Source organism: Notamacropus eugenii, chromosome 4, assembly GCF_028372415.1.
Source record: "Notamacropus eugenii isolate mMacEug1 chromosome 4, mMacEug1.pri_v2, whole genome shotgun sequence".
In the NCBI taxonomy this organism is placed as follows: Eukaryota; Metazoa; Chordata; class Mammalia; order Diprotodontia; family Macropodidae; genus Notamacropus; species Notamacropus eugenii.
Window position 1 is genome coordinate 14,548,617 of NC_092875.1, and position 17,470 is coordinate 14,566,086.

Sequence of the window (17,470 nt, forward strand, 5' to 3'; positions counted from 1 at the left end):
AACCTTGCTTTCATCTCCCCCTTGTGGTAACTTTAGGCAGTACTAAGTATTTTCCTTTCAGAAACCCTGCTGATGCAAATCTGACAATTTCAAATGGTCTTTCTAGTAAACTATAAATAACATTTTACCCACCCTACCTCAGAACCAGGATCTAGATCCAATTAATTCTGTCAAAAATAGCATAAGTTATTGGGGGAAAATAAAATGCTAAAGAATTTTTAAATAAAAAAAACCCCTAGCATACATTAATTACAGAACCTTAGAGGGAGGAGCCCAGGAGTTAGTCTAACCCTTTCCCTGGGAGCGTCTGCCTGAATACCTCTAATCACGAAGAGCTCTGACCCTCTCAAGAAACTCCTGTTTGGGGACAGTACTAATCATGATAAAGTTCTTGACACTGAGGTGAATGAAGTCTGTGTCCCTGGAAGTTCTGCATATTGATCCTAGTCCTGTATTTTAGGGCTGAAAACTAGTTCTTTTCCAATTGTCTTGTTTATACATGTTTTAAATTACTTTACCCTGGAAGCTTTTCCTCTTGGGCATAAGCCCAAGAAAAGCTCATCCTGTGCCTGTGAGGTTTACATGACATTCATTTCTGAGTACATCCCTATCCTATAAACCTTGAAAGGAAAGGATTTTTCACAGCCAGGTATGTAGAGGGAGAGCATCCCAGAGAAGAGGGCCATTTTTCAAAGTGGGGAGACTAGATGATTTCTAAAGTCCCTTCAACTTCTAATTGTATGAAGATGATTTTTTGAAAACAAGTGTCAGAGTTTACATTTATGCCTACTAAATTTCATATTAGGTTTGCATCGCAGTCTATCCTCTTTCTGATCCTAACCGTATCATCCAAATGTGTTAACTATTCCTCCTACAAACCTGATAAATGCACCACTTTTGTCTGGATCCAAGTCACTAGTAAAAACATTAAACACCACAAAACCAACAAGGTATCAAGCAATTAATGACAAAGAAGCTGATGCATTTAAAAACCCTTGGCTATGGTTATTCAATCACTACTAAATTCAATCCATTTGAATCAGTGGCACAGCATTCACATCTTCTAGTTCCTTCTCTACCCAAAATTATGGTTCAAGCCCCAGGTCTGGTAACATGGATTCAAAGGCAGATTGATACTCTATTACTGTCTCCCACTTATACTTGGCTTTAATTCCCATTTAGGTAGTTTTGTTCTGTTATTTCCAGTCTAAAGATTTAAATGATCTGTACAAGACAAGATCTACCATATTAGTTAGATCTTAAATATTATAAATATATTCCTTCAATTATAGGAAAACACACTAACAGTATAAGATTTTAACTTCACCAGCTTATTTTGCTCTTGTCTTAGTAGCACACAGCAGTTTCAAGAGGTAGAATCTGCCCGGCAATTTTTTTTCATATGAAGAGCTGCCTGCTCTCCATCCCACTTCCTCTCTTTATATCCCCATAAAAAGCAAGAAAAACAAAATCCCTGCTACAAACATGCATAGTCAAGAAAAAAAATTCCCCATATTAGCTATGTCCAAAAAAAAAAATAAGTCTGTGTGTTGGTCCCATAATCTCTTTATTAGGAAGTAAGTAGATCATTTTATCATGCATCCAATGGTTGGTCACTGTGTTGGTCAAGTTCCTAAATCTTTAATATGTTGATGGTCTTTACAATACTGCTATATAAAGGCAACTGGGGGAAGTTAGGTAGCACGCTGAATAGAGTACTGGTCCTGGAGTCAGGTGGACCTGAGTTCAAATTCAGCCTCAGACACCTGACACCTACTAGCTGTGTGACCTTAGGCAAGTCACTTATAACCCAAATTGCCTCACCTTCCCCCTTCAAATAAAAAAAAAAAAAGGCAATTAAGTGGTACTGTGGTAGAGTGCTGGGCCTAAAGCTAGAAAGACCTGAATTCAAATTTGGCCTCAGATAATTTCTAGCTGTGTGACCCTAAGCAAGTCATTTCGTATCTACCTCAGTTTCCTCAACTGTAAGATGATCAGTAAGTCAATAAACATGTATCAAATGCTTACCACGTGCAAGGCTGGAGATATAAATACAAATAAAAAGAAAGTTCCTCCCCTCAGGGAAGTTATAATGTAATGGAAGACCACACACAAAAAGAAACTTTTGGACAATTTCGGACTAAAACAAGTGAACAACAACCAAGGCTATTGTTATTTTTTAATCTAGCTCCAAGTATTAATTTATTAATGCAATGGTTTACATTCAGTTTTGTTAATTTCTCCTTAGATTTTCAGGATTTTTTGTTGTTGTTCCCTAGATTTTAGGAGTGGGGAGAAACTTGAAGCAGTCAGACCCCCCAACAGGCTACTACAATGACCAAGGTGTGAGGTGACAGAGGCCTCTGGAAGAGTTGTGCAGTGTCAGAGGACAGAAGGGGACACATTCAAGAAATGCAGCACAGGTTAAAACCAACAAATCTTGGCAACAGCCTGGATTGGGATTGAGGGGTGGGGGGAGGGTGAGAGGGGTGCAGAGTCCAGGATGACTCCTGGGGTCTGAGGGGCTGGGAGAAAGGTGTTATCCTCTACAGTGATAAGGAAGGTTGGAGGAGGGGGAGGTTTAAGGGAAAGATCATGAGTTCTACTTTTCTAAAACTCTCTTCAGGTCCTTCATTTCGTTCTGGGGATTGGGTTATATTTAGCTAGGTCCAAGAGGGGCAAATTGAGGTTCCCCACTACTATAGTTTTGCTATATATGTAACATATGTAATATGTATTTTACTATATATGTAATAAATTTTACTTTTTCTTTAAGATTTAGGTGCTATGTGGGCAGCTAGGTGGTACAGTGGATAGAGCAGGAGTCAGGAGGACCTGAGTTCAAATCTCACCTCAGACACTTGATACTCGCTAGCTGTGCGACCTTGAGCAAGTCACTTAACCCCAACTGCCTCATCCTGGGTCATCTACAGTTAGACTGATGAATATCTGGTCACTGGATTCAGAAGGCTGTGGAGAAGTGAGGTTGGTGACCTGCACAGCCCTCCCTCACTCAAAACAAAGTCAAGTGCAAGTCATGTCATCATTTCTCTGATGGCACAGTCTTCTTTGGCAACAAAGGACAAACACACAGATGCTACGTATGACATTTGATGCACATGATTAATATTGATGTTCATTCACTGTCTACGGTGCCTTTTACAAAAATAGTTTCTTTTTATTAGCTCTATTTTTGTTGTTGCTTTGTATGAAATTATTATTGCCTCTACCTTTTTTACTTTAACTGAAACATAATAGATTTTGCCCCAGCATTTTATGTTTGTGCATATCTTTCTGTTTAAAGCATGTTTTTGTAAACAACTTATTGGATTTTATTTTCTAACCTCTTCCTGCTATCCTCTTCCATTTTATGAATGAGCTCTTCCCATTCAGTTACAAAATTGCTAATTGTGTATTTCCCTCCATTCTTTTCTATGTAAGATTTTCCCTTTTTTCCCCCACTTCCTCTTTAAGAGTTTGTATTGCTTCTGATCAATCCCTCCCTTAATCTCCCTTCCCTCTTATTTCCTCCTCTTTCCCCTAACTCCTTTCTCTTTTGTTCAGTATTTCCCTTTTGGGTAAGATATAATTTCTGTACCCAACTGTTTGTGTATACGTATTCCTCTCTCCTGTGACCACTTCAGATTCAAGAGCAGTTCAAGTGTTGCCCACTCTCCTCTCATTCCTCCCTCATTGTAAAGACTTCTTTATATCCCATTCATGTGAGAGAATTTTCCCATTCTTCCTCTGATTCACCTTTCCCAGCTTATTCCTCTTCTCTACTCTTTTCAGTCTTCAAGACCATCAAAATACAACAGAATCATTTCTACTAGGCCTTCTGTCTAATTAGACTTCCCCTACAAACCCTAATGATAGAGCCTTAAGGGACTATATCCTCTCCATACATAAGAAATGTAACTACTTTAACCTTGTTTAGTCTCAGGATAGCTCATTTATTGTTCACTTTCACTATTATTCATTTTATGCTTCCCTTGGCTCATGAATTTGTCAAATTTATACTTTTGGTCTTTTCATAAGGATTGCTTAGATATCCTCTATTTCATTAAAGACCCATTTTTCTCTGGTATGATAATACCTCCTTTGGGATAAGTCATTCTTGGTGGTAAGCCTACATTGTTTTTTGCCTTCTGGAATATCATGGTCTAAGCTTTTTTTCTCCTTTCTGTGGTTGCTGCTAAATCAGATGTGATCCCAATTTTGGCTCAAGTATTGAGACCTGAATACTTTCTGGGTACTTACCGTATTTTTTCTTTGACCTGGGAGCGCTGGACTTAGGAGTTTTCATCTTGATTTTTTCTCTCAGGAGATGTCTGGTGGATTCTTTCAATTTCTACTTTGTCCTCGGGTTCTCAAAGTTCTGGAAAGTTTTCTTTCGAGATCTCTTGAAACCTGCTGTCTGGACTCTTGTGGTTGTTCCTGACCTTCAGTCACTCTGCTGATTCTTAAATCATCTCTCCTCAATCTGTTTTCCAGATGAGCTGTTTTTCTTATGAGATTCCTCACATTTCTATTTTTTTCAGTCTTTTGACTTTAAATATTTTTTGATGGCTTGTAAAGTCAGTAACTTCTCTTTGGTCAATTCTAATTTTCAGGTTGTTACTTTTTGGGGATAAGATTTCTTCTTGATCCAAACTGTTAAGTACCTTTTCATGTTTTCCATAGCTCTTGTTTATTTTTCCATTTTTTCTCTACCACTCTCATTTTTTTTGTTCTTCTTAAAAACTCTCCCAGAATTCTGATTGGGTTATGCCCAACCTGCATTTTTCTTTGAGCTTTTGCTTTCATATATTTTCAAGTCAATCTCTTCCCCTGGGTTTCTGTTTTAAGATTCCCTACAGCCATAATAACTTTTAAGGTTGGGATTTCTTTATTGTTTGCTCATTCTTCCAGCCTACTTCTTGACACTGAACTTATGCTAGCAATGGGCTCTTCTGCACTTCTGAGCAGAGTGTCTGTCCTACTATCATTCTGCTGCTTTCACAGTTCAGCATGGGGGCCTGCAAGTTTTCACTGTTTCCAAAGGGATACGATCCAGAGGAAAATCTGCTCACTGCCTTTCTGGTCTTAGCCCTATGAATCCCTTACCCAGGTTTAGGTTTGTTAGCTTGTCTGTGGTTGGGTCTTTGGGGAGACTGCTGCTGGATTCACCCACTATGAACCTGGTGGGAGGCTGAACTACAGGCTCTTCTTTGGTCTGGCACTCCTGCACTGGTTACTTCACTGAAGACTTCCACAATGGACTGGACTAGTGGATTCCTGCTCTGCTCCTGGGATCAAACTACAAAGCTGCGTTGGCTTTTGAATTTATCCTTTGCTCAATACACAGGTAAGGCCTGCTAGTAACCACTTTTCTCCCAGACATCTATGTGCAGATAACCCTTCAGTCTGACCAGGATCTTGGTAATGAGCAACCAAGGCACCATATAGCATCCATTCTTGTACCCTGCTCTAGTTCAGGGATCCCCCGGGATCTTACTACCCCAGTGCTTCCTGCCCTGGTGCCTAGCCTCAAATCTCTTTTAGTCTCTGGGAACTGTACCCAGAGGCACAGCACACTCCTAGCCAGACCCCATCCCCAGCATCCAGAGGCCTGTCTGTCTGTCCTTAAGACATCCTGTGCTGGAACAAAGGTTGTCACTTTTTCCTCACATTTCCTGATCAGAATTTGGTCTGATGCATCTTTGTGGACAAGGTTCTGTTGAGGTGGAAGGGGAGTCTACACTTCTTAGTGGTTCTCCCATCATCCTGACTCTGCTTCTCTCACTCTGCAATCTGAATTACTTTTTAACATAAAATGAAAATCTCTTAGGAGGTCAAAGAATTAAATGTTCATCCTTTCCTCATAAAAACTCAGTGAGGGAGTCAATATGAGTAACGTGCAGAAGGTCACAGAGCTAGTAAGCACAGGCACAAACTCAATATTGTATGCACATCTTTAAAGACTACAGACAAATAAACAGGTAGTTTTATAAGGCAAGCCTGACCCTCATTGAAGTGTTCTAGTCTAACTTACCACCAGGGGTCACACCTGGACCCCAAGGCTGACATCCCTTTTTAGAGGACACAGAAACAAAGAATCTCGGAACAAGAAGGCACCTCAGAGCCACGTCCTCCAACTTCACACATTCTCAGCATCTGAGAGTCTTTAATGGAAACCACCTATTTACGTCCTACTTTGGGAAGGTTCTAATGGGGAGGAAGCTTGTTCTACCAGCAAACCTTCTCTAGTATTCCGGATGATGGCATGATGTCAGGAAGTGCAAGCAAGAGAAGGCAGTGCTTCTGAAGCCAAGGGAGGAGAAATCATTAAGTGGAAAAATGGAACCACACTTGGATTCCGTATAAGAACCTTACAGTCAAAATGTCCAAAAATAAACATTATTACCGTCTCAGAATCTGTTCTAGATTTTGTTATTTCCATCTGGAATAACCACGAGTCACCCTGTTTCTCATATTCTAAACCTCAAGTTAATCTGTGACTGAGTCACCTTCCCTCCCTCCCTCTCCTCCCCTCTCATTTCTAATAAAATAACATCATGCTCTTTAACGGTAAAAGACTTCAGAAGAAACCTAGTTCAAGGTTCTAATTTCACAAATGAGAAACCTGAGGCCCAGAAAAGTTAAGTGACTGGTCATGATCAAGGTCACACGGAGTAAACAGCAAAATAGGATCTGAACCTGAATCCTCTGATTCCACATCCATATGGAGGCCTGGACCTAGTCAGTCCAGGATGTCTGAAAATGGAAAGGATGCCTTCATTGAGTGGTGAACTCAATAGACTTTTTCCCCTTAAGAGGATGAATGTTCATTTGTCTGGGATGCTACAAGGGGATTCATACCTCAGGCAGTAAAGCTAACTACATGATCTTAGGTTCCTTCCAAATGTAGGGGTCTGTTATTATAAATAGAGGCCATAAGAAAATGAAAAGTGAGTCTACTAAAGGTTACTGTATGTACAATAGATCCTATTACAGCCCCCTGCTATAATACTTCCCAATCACTGTCCACATCTAGACAGTATAAAGAAATGAGAGGTATGGACCAGTCTCTCCAGGACACAACAAATAGAACAAACAGAACAACATCATGCTGTATGATGGACATTAAAAAGGGGCCACACAAAGCTTGGTATCTCTCTCTTCCCATGGACATGTTCTTCTTTATCATGACTCTTGGGATATTCAAGGAATCAGAGATGGCAGCATAGCAGCTACAATTATGGCCCTGGTGGCCTGACCACAAGCAATGTTGGCGGAGAAGCTGACTCATGAGCGTAAATTTGTGGAATGCCTGCCCAGTGTTTTGAAAAGTCACATTACCCACAGTAATGTCAGGTATATACGGTGGGTCAAATGACTCACTTTATCAATGACCTTAAAAGTGGGACAATGAAAGCACTTCTCTGGAAAAAAAAAAAGTTTTTAGTTTTACCTGAGAAAACAGGAGCAGAAAGGGCTGGGAGTGGGGAATAGAGAGGCAAAGTAAGGACTTCGGATCTTAATTAGACATTCTGCTGTTTAGTCTATATGTGAGCACACTTTTTGTGGTCACATGAAGCTAACACAGATCTTCTGGGAGCAGGAGTTCAAGCTGTTCTACAGGTTATGAATTACTATTGGAAATTAATCATATTTTTAGATCACATAAAAACCTGGTAATTTTGCACCTCTCTAGTGTGGAAATTCAGAAAATCAAAAAGAAGCTAATATGGCAGGAATAGTCCTTCCTAAACTGGCAGTCCAATCAATCCTGAGAAGGATTGGTTCCAATTGGCTTTTTCGTGTATGACATCGCTCTCATGTGGCCCACACTACCTACCATTCTTAGCACATTCTAAGCTCACTAACTTCAAATAGTCCTAAAAGATGGTGGGGCAGCTGAGGAATGCCACAAGTAAGGGGGAGGGAGAAGAGGGGGAAGGTAAGGGATACAGCACTGACATGCCTGTCATCCTGGGCAAAGCAACAGCAACATAAAATCTTAGTTCTTGGGCAATGGGGTTCTCTCTCTCCTTTATCACAGTCCATGTCTCCATGAGTTGAGTCAGCCAACACTGATGGCTGCTGAGCAAGAAGTTGTGCAAGAAATCTTTAAGACATTAGGGTCCAATTCCTGGAGAATGCAGGTGATTTCTGAACACTGTTCATGTATATTAGTTGTAAAACATCATAAAAATAATGGTGTTGTGAAGGAAACAGAGCAATAAGGACAGCATGTTTCTGTGCCCTAGACAGAAAACTTACACCACTAAGGAGAAGCTTCCCAAAGCACTAACTGTAACAATATGTGCAATTCATTACACACTTACTAAACACCTATATGCACAACCAGTTGCTAGGAGCCATGGTCAATAGAAAGATGAAAGCCATGGTCAACAGAAATGATCTCTTGACGTCAAGAAGATTACAGTTGAAAAGGGACCCACTTCTTAACTATCTTATATAAAAATGAGGTATGAATGATGAACTATCTTATGTAAAAATTCTATGACCATATGTCATAGAATGGATACTTGGAATATAAACTTGTTCACCAAATACTTGTATGTTACAACTAAAGTACCCAAAATTCCAAGATCACAGAATCTGAAAGTTGGAAGAGCCCTGAGAAGCCACCTGGTTGAACCCATACATTAGAGCAGGAACCTACAACCTACCCAGAAGGCCCTATATTCCACTTTCAGAGAGCTCTAATAGTTAGCAAAATTTTCCTAAATTGGCCTGCCGGATGTTCCCCTTGCTCCACCATAGCTCTTGACTTGTGCCTTCTAGGGATAAAACCTACACATGAAAGCCCTTCAAATACCTGAACACTTATGTCCCCCAACTCATCTTGGCTACACTTTCTCAGTTCCTTCCACCAACCATCATAGGATAGAAACTTGACCAATCTTCATTACTGCCTAACCTAGGCTGTCCTGAGGAAGAGACATAGACCAAATAGTGATTTTTCCCAGTTGTCCCTCTCCCCTTCTTGGACCTCACAGGTCTGACTCTGATTCTGTCCTATTCCATTCTGGTCTGGATCAAGGGAGAATGCAGTAATTCTCTTGTTCTTTGCTCCAGCCAAGCCACGCTGAAATGTCATCCAGCTCTGAGTGACACACTTTTAGAAGGACATTGACAAGTCACAGTCCATGCACAGGACAATGACCAAAATGTGAAAGGGATTTTTGTCATATGTAGCTGAAGAAATTAGTGAATGGACTACAGGTGCATAAATAAAGACGTGGAGATTCACAGATGGGCCAACATGTTATCACGTTGTTGGTTTTGTTTTTTGTTTTTTTACAAGGAACGTTTCTGTTCTGAAGGAAGTATTGGTACACTAGTGGGGAGTGGAAAATATAGGTAATGGTGGTGCCTCTGGCAGAGCCCAAGGATGTGGAGCGCAGGAGCCCTGCCCCTTGTGTTCTATGACTGCTACTGTCTGCTTGGTTAGAAGAAAAAGAAAGATCTTTAATTGGCTGCTGAACTCTCCTTCCTCCCTCCTTCTCCTTCTCTCTCTCTCCTTCTCCCTCTCCATCTCCAACCCCCACCCAGGTGCTATTTTGAACACACTTTTCTTTTATCTGAACCTAGAGAGTAACTTCATACATTTGTAAAACTCATTTTAAAGCTCAATTTATGCCTGGAGGTAAAATAATGGGCCCTAAAGTGAGTTGGTCACCCTCAATTTGACTTTATTTCAGATGAAGCAGTCACCCCAAGTTAGGAAAATCCCTAACACCCAGGCATTTGTCAGGCTCTCAGCCTAACTTTATATTTAGATCTTTCTCTAGTTAATTCTCCTTGTGGCAAGACAACATTTAGGTTCTTGGAATCCTTTTCATAATGAAAGGGCATATTACATTAGCATGTCTATGGATAGCCAGGCATGGAGGGGGCAATTTAGGGGAAGAGCTGACCTCTTCTTGGCACTTTTCTTAGGCTTCCCACCGCTCTGAGAGGCCATGTTGGGAAACACTTTAATATCTCCCTTCGCTAGTACAACTCCATTAACCCTGTGATATGTAAAGTTATGCTGGAAAGAATTGAGCTTGCTTCAGCCATGTTGGGAAACACTTTAATATCTCCCTTCGCTAGTACAACTCCATTAACCCTGTGATATGTAAAGTTATGCTGGAAAGAATTGAGCTTGCTTCAACCTCTCAAATCCACAAGCTCAGAATCTGCATTCCCTTTTCCACCCCACCTCCTCTGAAATTGGTTCTTCCTTTTTTGTAAGTTCTCAGGGTATGATCCAATGTCTCTCCCACAATGGTTCTAATTGATACAATCAAAAAAATCTTCTTAATATAAGTAATTATTTTGAAATGTGTAGGATAACTACTGGAGCTCTACCCTTACACTCTCCATCCATTTTTATATCACCTGTCCTCAGCAGACACAGTAGCGTGTGACAAAGTCCACAGTTCCAAATACAAGGTCCCATGTTAGTGACTTGAGGAAGTTCTACATTATCTTTCTAAATGCCTTCCCCATTCCCTTTTGTGTAATAAATCTTGGGAAAGTTTGTAGTTCACAATTTGTAATCAAATCCAGAAATTAACATTATTCCTTCACTAGAGGTTGCAAGCTTCCACTGTCATCAAGAAAAAGGGAGGGAAAAGAAAAACTTTACCTCTGGGTCCAATCCTCAGGGACCTTCTTCTCTTCCAGACTTGGAGAGAAATACAACTCCCAGGTCTTTAGGGACTTGGCCTCCTCCCATCCCCTCAACAAAATGGGCATAGTTAATGAACTATGCAACACACGTATGATGGTAATATAAAACAAGCAAACACACGAGAAGAAAAACAATAAAACAGGAGCATGCGGCAATTAACATGTACATCAATAAACACAAGTAATTATAATAATACCTGAAAGAAATCTAAGAACAAAGAAAAGGATCAAGGTGTCAAAAAATATTTATAGCAATTCTTATAGTAACTAAGAATCTGAAACTATGGGGTCCCCTCCTATTGTGGAATGGCTAAACAAATTACAGTGTGTGAATGGAACACTATTGTGCCATAAGAACACTATGCCTACTACACAGTGTTTAATAAATGCTTGTTTTCTTCCTTATTTTCTTTCATAAGACATGACAAAAAAGAGAGTTTTATAGGAAATTGGAAAGACCTCTATTAACTGATAGTGAAGTGAGCAGAACCAGAACAATTCATACAATAACACCATTAAAAAGAAAAACAACTTCAAAGACTTTAGAACCACAATCAAGTCCGAGTCCAGAGAAGTGAGAAATGGAAAATGCAGAAGCAGGTACACGGTTTTGGACAGAGGCAATGTGGGATTTACTTTTCTAGACTATATGTTTGTTTCATTTTTTAAATTGTTGGAGGAAAGATTAATGCCTGTGCAATGGGGGGACAGGCTACATGTGCACAGTGCCTCTATTAGTATCTCCCCATGTGGAAACTCTATGAGGAATCTGCTTCTGAGAAGGCTGTAAAGGCATTCCATGGAAGGGCCTGGAGAGCCTACAAGCATGAATGGAGGCTCTGTAACTGGTTTCAGTCAGCTAATCCCTGAGTGAAAAGAGGGTTCTTTCACTGGCTGTGGGGGTATCCACAAAAGCCTGGTGCTCTTGGAGGAGCCATGTGTTGTTTTCTTGTCCTTCATTCCCAAAGAGGAACATGACATCAGGAAGAGGATGCCATGACTTGCAGGTGAATTAGATTAAAGTGAAGGAGGGCTGCACAGTCACCAGCCTCACTTTCTCCTCAGGAGCCTTCTGGGGAAAGTGGCCAGATATAGATCAGGACGACTGGAGATGGCTCCAGATACAGTGGGAGTCCTTGGCCTCTTCAAGCCAAGGTCTTTCCAAGGTCCCAACCTGACCGAGGCAATGCCCATCTAGTGATTAAGGCAAAAACAAAAAATGGCTTCCTTTTCCTAGTAAAAAAAGTATCAATTTGGGAGGGGAAGATCCTCAGGGACTCTGGCCAAAACAAAAACAGCTGCTATCCATATTCACTCTGAACCATCAGGGCCCAAACAATGACCACTAAGAGCTGCTTGGGCTGGAACCTATTGTTGGCCAATCAATGAAAGCCAGAGTGAACTGGGTTTAAGGCATGGTCCTTAAGAAAGAAATCTAGCCCATAAACTAAAACATATCTTGTGAGGTTTCAGCAATCAAAATCTACATTCCTTTGGGCAGAGCACCTTGAAGGTAAGGGTATGATACCCTATGTGGACAGAAGGAGAGGAAGAAGGGAAGGGAAGTCTTGATGCCATTGAATCATGAATGAACTGGATCTGCCTTCCAGTGTTCAGGAGTCCAGGTTTGCAGTCAGAACAGCATCAATGCCCTGAGAACCATGGAGTAACCTTCAGGACCTGAGTCCAGCATAACGAAGACAAGTACACGTCTAGCATCAAAGTAACTGATGGATGTGAACCTGGCGGGATTGACACCAATGAGGAACTGAGCTAAGCTAACCCTTTCCCAGAGACAGAGGTGGTGTGGGTAAAGAAGACAACGTGCAAAATCTATGTAACCACAGACTCATATGGTGTTGATGGAAGGCAACACTGAGAAGACATTGTTATCGTTCCGTTGTTTCAGTCGTGCCTGACTCTCGGTGACCCCATCTGAGGATTGCTTGGCAAAGATGACAGAAGTGGTTTGCCATTTCCTTCTCCAGATCATTTTCACAGATGAGCAAACCGAGGCAAACAGTTAAGTGACTTGCCCAGGGTCATATAGCTAGTAAGTGTCTGAGGCTGGATTTGAATTCAGGAAGATGAGTGTTCTGACTCCAGGCCTGGCACTCGATCCACTGCTCCACCTTTTATTAGAGAAGGTGCTACAATCTGGGGACTAGAAAAAGCCTTCTACAGCAGGAAGAATTTGAACTGAGTCTTGAAGGAAACCTCAGGAGCTAAGAGGCTGGGGTGAAAGGTGAGAGCATAACAGCTTTCCAAGACAAAGACATGGAGAGATGGGGAAGGCCCATGCAGCTGGACCTAGGGTGTACTGAGAAGAGTCAAGCAGAAGAAAACTGGAAAAACAGGAAGGGGTAAGGTTATAAAGAGCTTTCAATGACAAACAGAACTCTGTCTGTGACCCTGGAAATAATAAGGAGCCAGTAAAGTTTACTAATGACAAAAATGATGTGGCCGGACCTTTGCTGCTAAGGGAACAATGGGCCCTGAGGTGCCCAGGGAGAAAACTACTGCAATACCCTGGGTGGGAGCCAGTGAGGGCCTGGACCAGGGTGGCAGCTGTGGGATCTGAAAGAGGATGTACGGAAGAAATGCTGTGAAAGCAGAAAGGATGGACCCAGCAGTGGACTACAGAGCAGTGTGACTGGGAGGAGGGGGATATCCTTGGCAGATTAAGGGAGGGTGTTACAGGAAAGGTAAGGAATTCGGTTTTGGACACGCTGAATTTGAAATGCCTATGTGACCATCCAATTCAAGATGTCAAAAAGGCAGTGTGTGACTGGAGAAGAGACAAGGGCTCAATTTATAGATCTGAGATCTAGACATCACCATGGGAATCGATAAGATGAACAATTCCCAGGAACAACCAACATAGTAAGGCAATTAGGTTGGGGAAGGGAAGGAAACAAGCATTTATTAAGTACCAACTGTGCCAGGCACTGTGCCAAGCATTTTACAAATCTCTCATTTCATTTTCACAACACTGTGAAGTAGCTGCAGTGCAAACACCATGACATCAATCAAAAACTCTATTATAGTGAGGGAGAATCCCTGAGAGAGGATGTGGAAAGTTCCTGACCATCTAAATGGCCACAAGAAGTTCAATATAACAAAAGCACAAGTTGAATCCAATGTGGAAATCAAAAGGTTTGTTAATAGAATGAATGACAGAATGGCTGGACCAAGAGATGACCTCCAAATCAGTGGACCAATTACATGCTTATGTACTTTCAGAGTTTGAATTACTCCCCCCCCCCAAAAAAAATTTATAAACCCTTACAGGAAAATATGTTGAGGTGCAAAAAGGGTGTGCCAAATGGTTCCAAAGATACAAAAAGCAACTATCAATTCAGCGATTATTGAATAAGCCCCTCAAAAAAAGTCCCTTTATTATCACAAGTCTTTGACTCGGTTCCACACTCATGGTTTAGTTATGTACTGCAAACATATAAAATAAATCTAAGCTCAATGAGAAAAGTAGAGCATCTCATGATTTAAAATATGGCACCAACACAACAATCTTAAGAACTGATATAAAAATTGGCATTTTTCAAAAAGAAATTTTAAGCCCACAATGGCTCTGCCACACTTTATATCCATGATAGTTACCCAAGAGAAATGAATGTAGCTTTCAATTCAAGAAGCATTTATTAAGCACCTACTATGTGCCGAGTTCTCTAAGCATTTTACATATATTATCTCATTTGATCAAGACACCTTAATAATCATTTGACGAGCATGAAATATAGAAAGTTATATGACTCCATAGAGGAACACATTATACAAGCTACTTCATCCTGAGGACATTTTCCCTAATGTTATCAAAATGTAATAGAAACTCAGTAATATCTGTAAAGCACACAGCATAGCTCTTGGCACTTAATAAATGCTTATTCTCTTCCCTTATTGTGTACCAAGGAAGGGTGGAGATTGAAGGCTTTGGGCTTAATCTGGAGGTGATGTTGACTCAACAAATAAAGGTGATGCTTGCAGATCCCTTGCTCTTCTCAAGACTAGACACACTGAGATATACTGGACGCACTGAGCATAAGGCTCAAGGTATAAAGGGCCAAGGAGAAGCTAAGGCTGTGAATGTTAATAGACTGTTATCCTGAAGCTAAAACTGAAGGGGAAGACTATATTTATAGTAATTAACACCTAAGTACTCTGAGTCTTAACTTATGCTTACAGCATAAAAAAAATGACAATGGATCTAGAAGGTGTTCAAAAACACAGTACAATATCAATAAAATATGGCGCTCATGATCCCAAGGCAACTCTACAAAAATTAACACATCTTCCTCAAAATGGAAGAGGGGGCTTGATAGCTGTTCTCAGAGCACCTGATAAACAGATTACAGAAATCCTTCCAGAAGAAACTTCCCAAGTTCCAAGTAAACACAAACACTAGGGACGCACCACTGTTTGGTCAAATGGAATCAAAGGTGGATCTGATGGAATGGTCACCATCTGAGAGCAGAACCAGCAGGTGTTACTGGGTGACACTCTAAAGCACAGCTCTAACCATGTTATAACCCTAGCTGACAAATTCCAGTGACTTCTTTTACCTCTAGAGTCAAACATTAAGCCCTGATTTGGTGTTTAAAGCTCTTCAAGTCTGGCCCCTTCCCACCTTCCTACTTCTGTAATGCTGGATTCAGCAGTACTGGTCAAGTCTACTTGCCGATCTTCACAATGGCTGTCCCCTGTCGAGAATACTCTCCTTCCCAACTTTTGCCTCTCTGAATCTATGGCTTCCTTCAATACTTACTCCAGATGTTACTTTTGGCAGATGGCCCCCTCCACTGCTAACATTTTCCCTACTATGCCTATGTTCTATTTATTCTGTATGTTTCTGTATAAACAGTCTCCTTTATCAGAATATAAATTCCTTAAGGTCAGAAACTGTTTTGCCTTTCTTTGTCTCTCCAGTGCCTGGAATACAGTAAGGACTTCATAAATGCTTGTCTAGTTATTTCATTACAAAATCCACTTTATGCTGTCCTTTAGGGCTTTTAGGTAAGCCATGGATCATCTTCACTGGAAAAGCCCTCTGAGCTCATCCAGCCCACCCTCCAGGTCCATAGACTTGTCCAAGTTCCTGCAGCTAATTAGGAAAAAGGCAAAACAAAAATCCAGGGCTCCTCAATGGTAAGCAGCAAAAACACCTAAGTGTGAGCCTTAGTATTTCTTCATCTGTAAAACTGAGGCAACATCTGAATTCCCCCTCTCCCAAGGTATTATAAGGAAGGTGCTCTCCAAACTTCAAGATGCCAAGAACTCTGAGCTCTGGTTCCTACTCAGAACTCTGAGTTCTCTCTACCTTTGATGACCATATTAAAATGCAGGAAATCCTACATAGGTGTCCACAGAAAAAACAAAACAGACATCTATTACTAGCACTGACTTTCCTATTGGTTCCCAAGCCCTAAATTACAAAGGTGCTTTCACCTCAAGAGGACAGTGTGACCAAGCCTTATCCTAACATCCCAGACTTATCTTCTTTTACATTAGCTTCCTTACATCAGAATGACTTCATGACAGGAGACAAGTGGTTATCCCATCCCATTTCTACCATGAATGTGCTACCTGGAATTAAGCCAGGGATTTCCCTCTGGATCCCAGACAACTCACTGTAAAATGAAAGCTGTGGAGTAGATGATCTATGCTCCTCTCCAGTAACAAGATTCAAGCTTTTTAAGATTTAATCATATCGACTGCATGAAATTTAGGGTACATTAAGGTAATTTCACAGCATCAGAAAGAGCTGGACTACCTTGCAAGGTCAGTAACAGGACTAAAAATGAAAGAATGGGAAAATATTCTTTAAATTCCCAGTATTTTTGAAAACAGATAGTATGGCATAGTGGGTAGGATTCTGGGCCTGCAGTCAGATCTCACTTCTGACACTGATGGTCCTGGGCACCACCACTTCATGTACCTAAAGGAATTCCCTCAGATTTATCTACCATTGGCATTAGTGAAGAGAGTTCCATAAGAAAGGGGCATTTTGAAAGCATGAAAGTAATGAGTTAAGTCATCACTGAGACTAAACAAGTACAGCCTTGGAAAATGGGCAGGAATAAGCCAGAATGACAGCCAGAAAATGCATTCAGATCTTTCAAAGAAAGGTTCAATAACCTTTGGTTTCTTCTGTGCACAAAGGTCAGGAAGACAGGATCTGTCTGAATCATATACTGACTAGCTATGTCAAAGGGCTAACATGGGAATAAGGGATTTTGAGACTAGGCCCTGCATTTCACCGTTACTGGCCTACTTCAGCTGAATTTATTTTTGTCCAAAAATCAGGGCCAGTCTTTTAATTCCTCACAGTTCTTTCTTTCGCTTTGTTATGAGGTTTTTTTAGATGTCATGCTCTAAATCTGCTTCTTGAGTCTGATTTGAAGGAGCCCGATGAAATGCCCTGATTAGTCCAGGCTGACCAACCCACATCCACTGACAGAAAAGCATGCATAGAACCCCACCCCCCCATTAGAACTCCACTGCTGTTTATAAGAGCCCCATGCAAGTACCTCCTGTGAGCACTGACTGCAATTCCCGATTTCCTTTAAAAAAAAGAAAGAGAAAAAGTCTCACTGCTGTATAATCTATGGAATCTGGAAAAACAGTAGGCATCTATAAAATGCAAACACTCACACACAAAGGCTAGCATACACTGGACAGGAACACTCCTGGCTCCCCTTAGCCAAGGCCCTGGGACACTTAAGAGAACCCCAATAACCTCCCTCCCAGTTCTGTGCTTGTTCAGACT

General features: G+C 41.0%; 1 protein-coding gene across 3 annotated transcripts in view; it reads right to left on the bottom strand.

Annotated features, from left to right (window-relative positions):
* Positions 1 to 17,470, bottom strand: part of OSBP2 (oxysterol binding protein 2) — a 293,276-nt gene that overhangs the window by 217,573 nt on the left and 58,233 nt on the right. For 2 of the 3 annotated variants that reach the window (XM_072599926.1, XM_072599924.1), the window contains exon 3: positions 17,232 to 17,264. The exons of the other annotated variant lie outside the window; for it this stretch is intronic. In XM_072599926.1, coding sequence (XP_072456027.1) covers positions 17,232 to 17,264 — 33 coding nt within the window. The remainder of the gene's footprint in view (positions 1 to 17,231; positions 17,265 to 17,470) is intronic. 3 annotated transcript variants of the gene reach the window in all.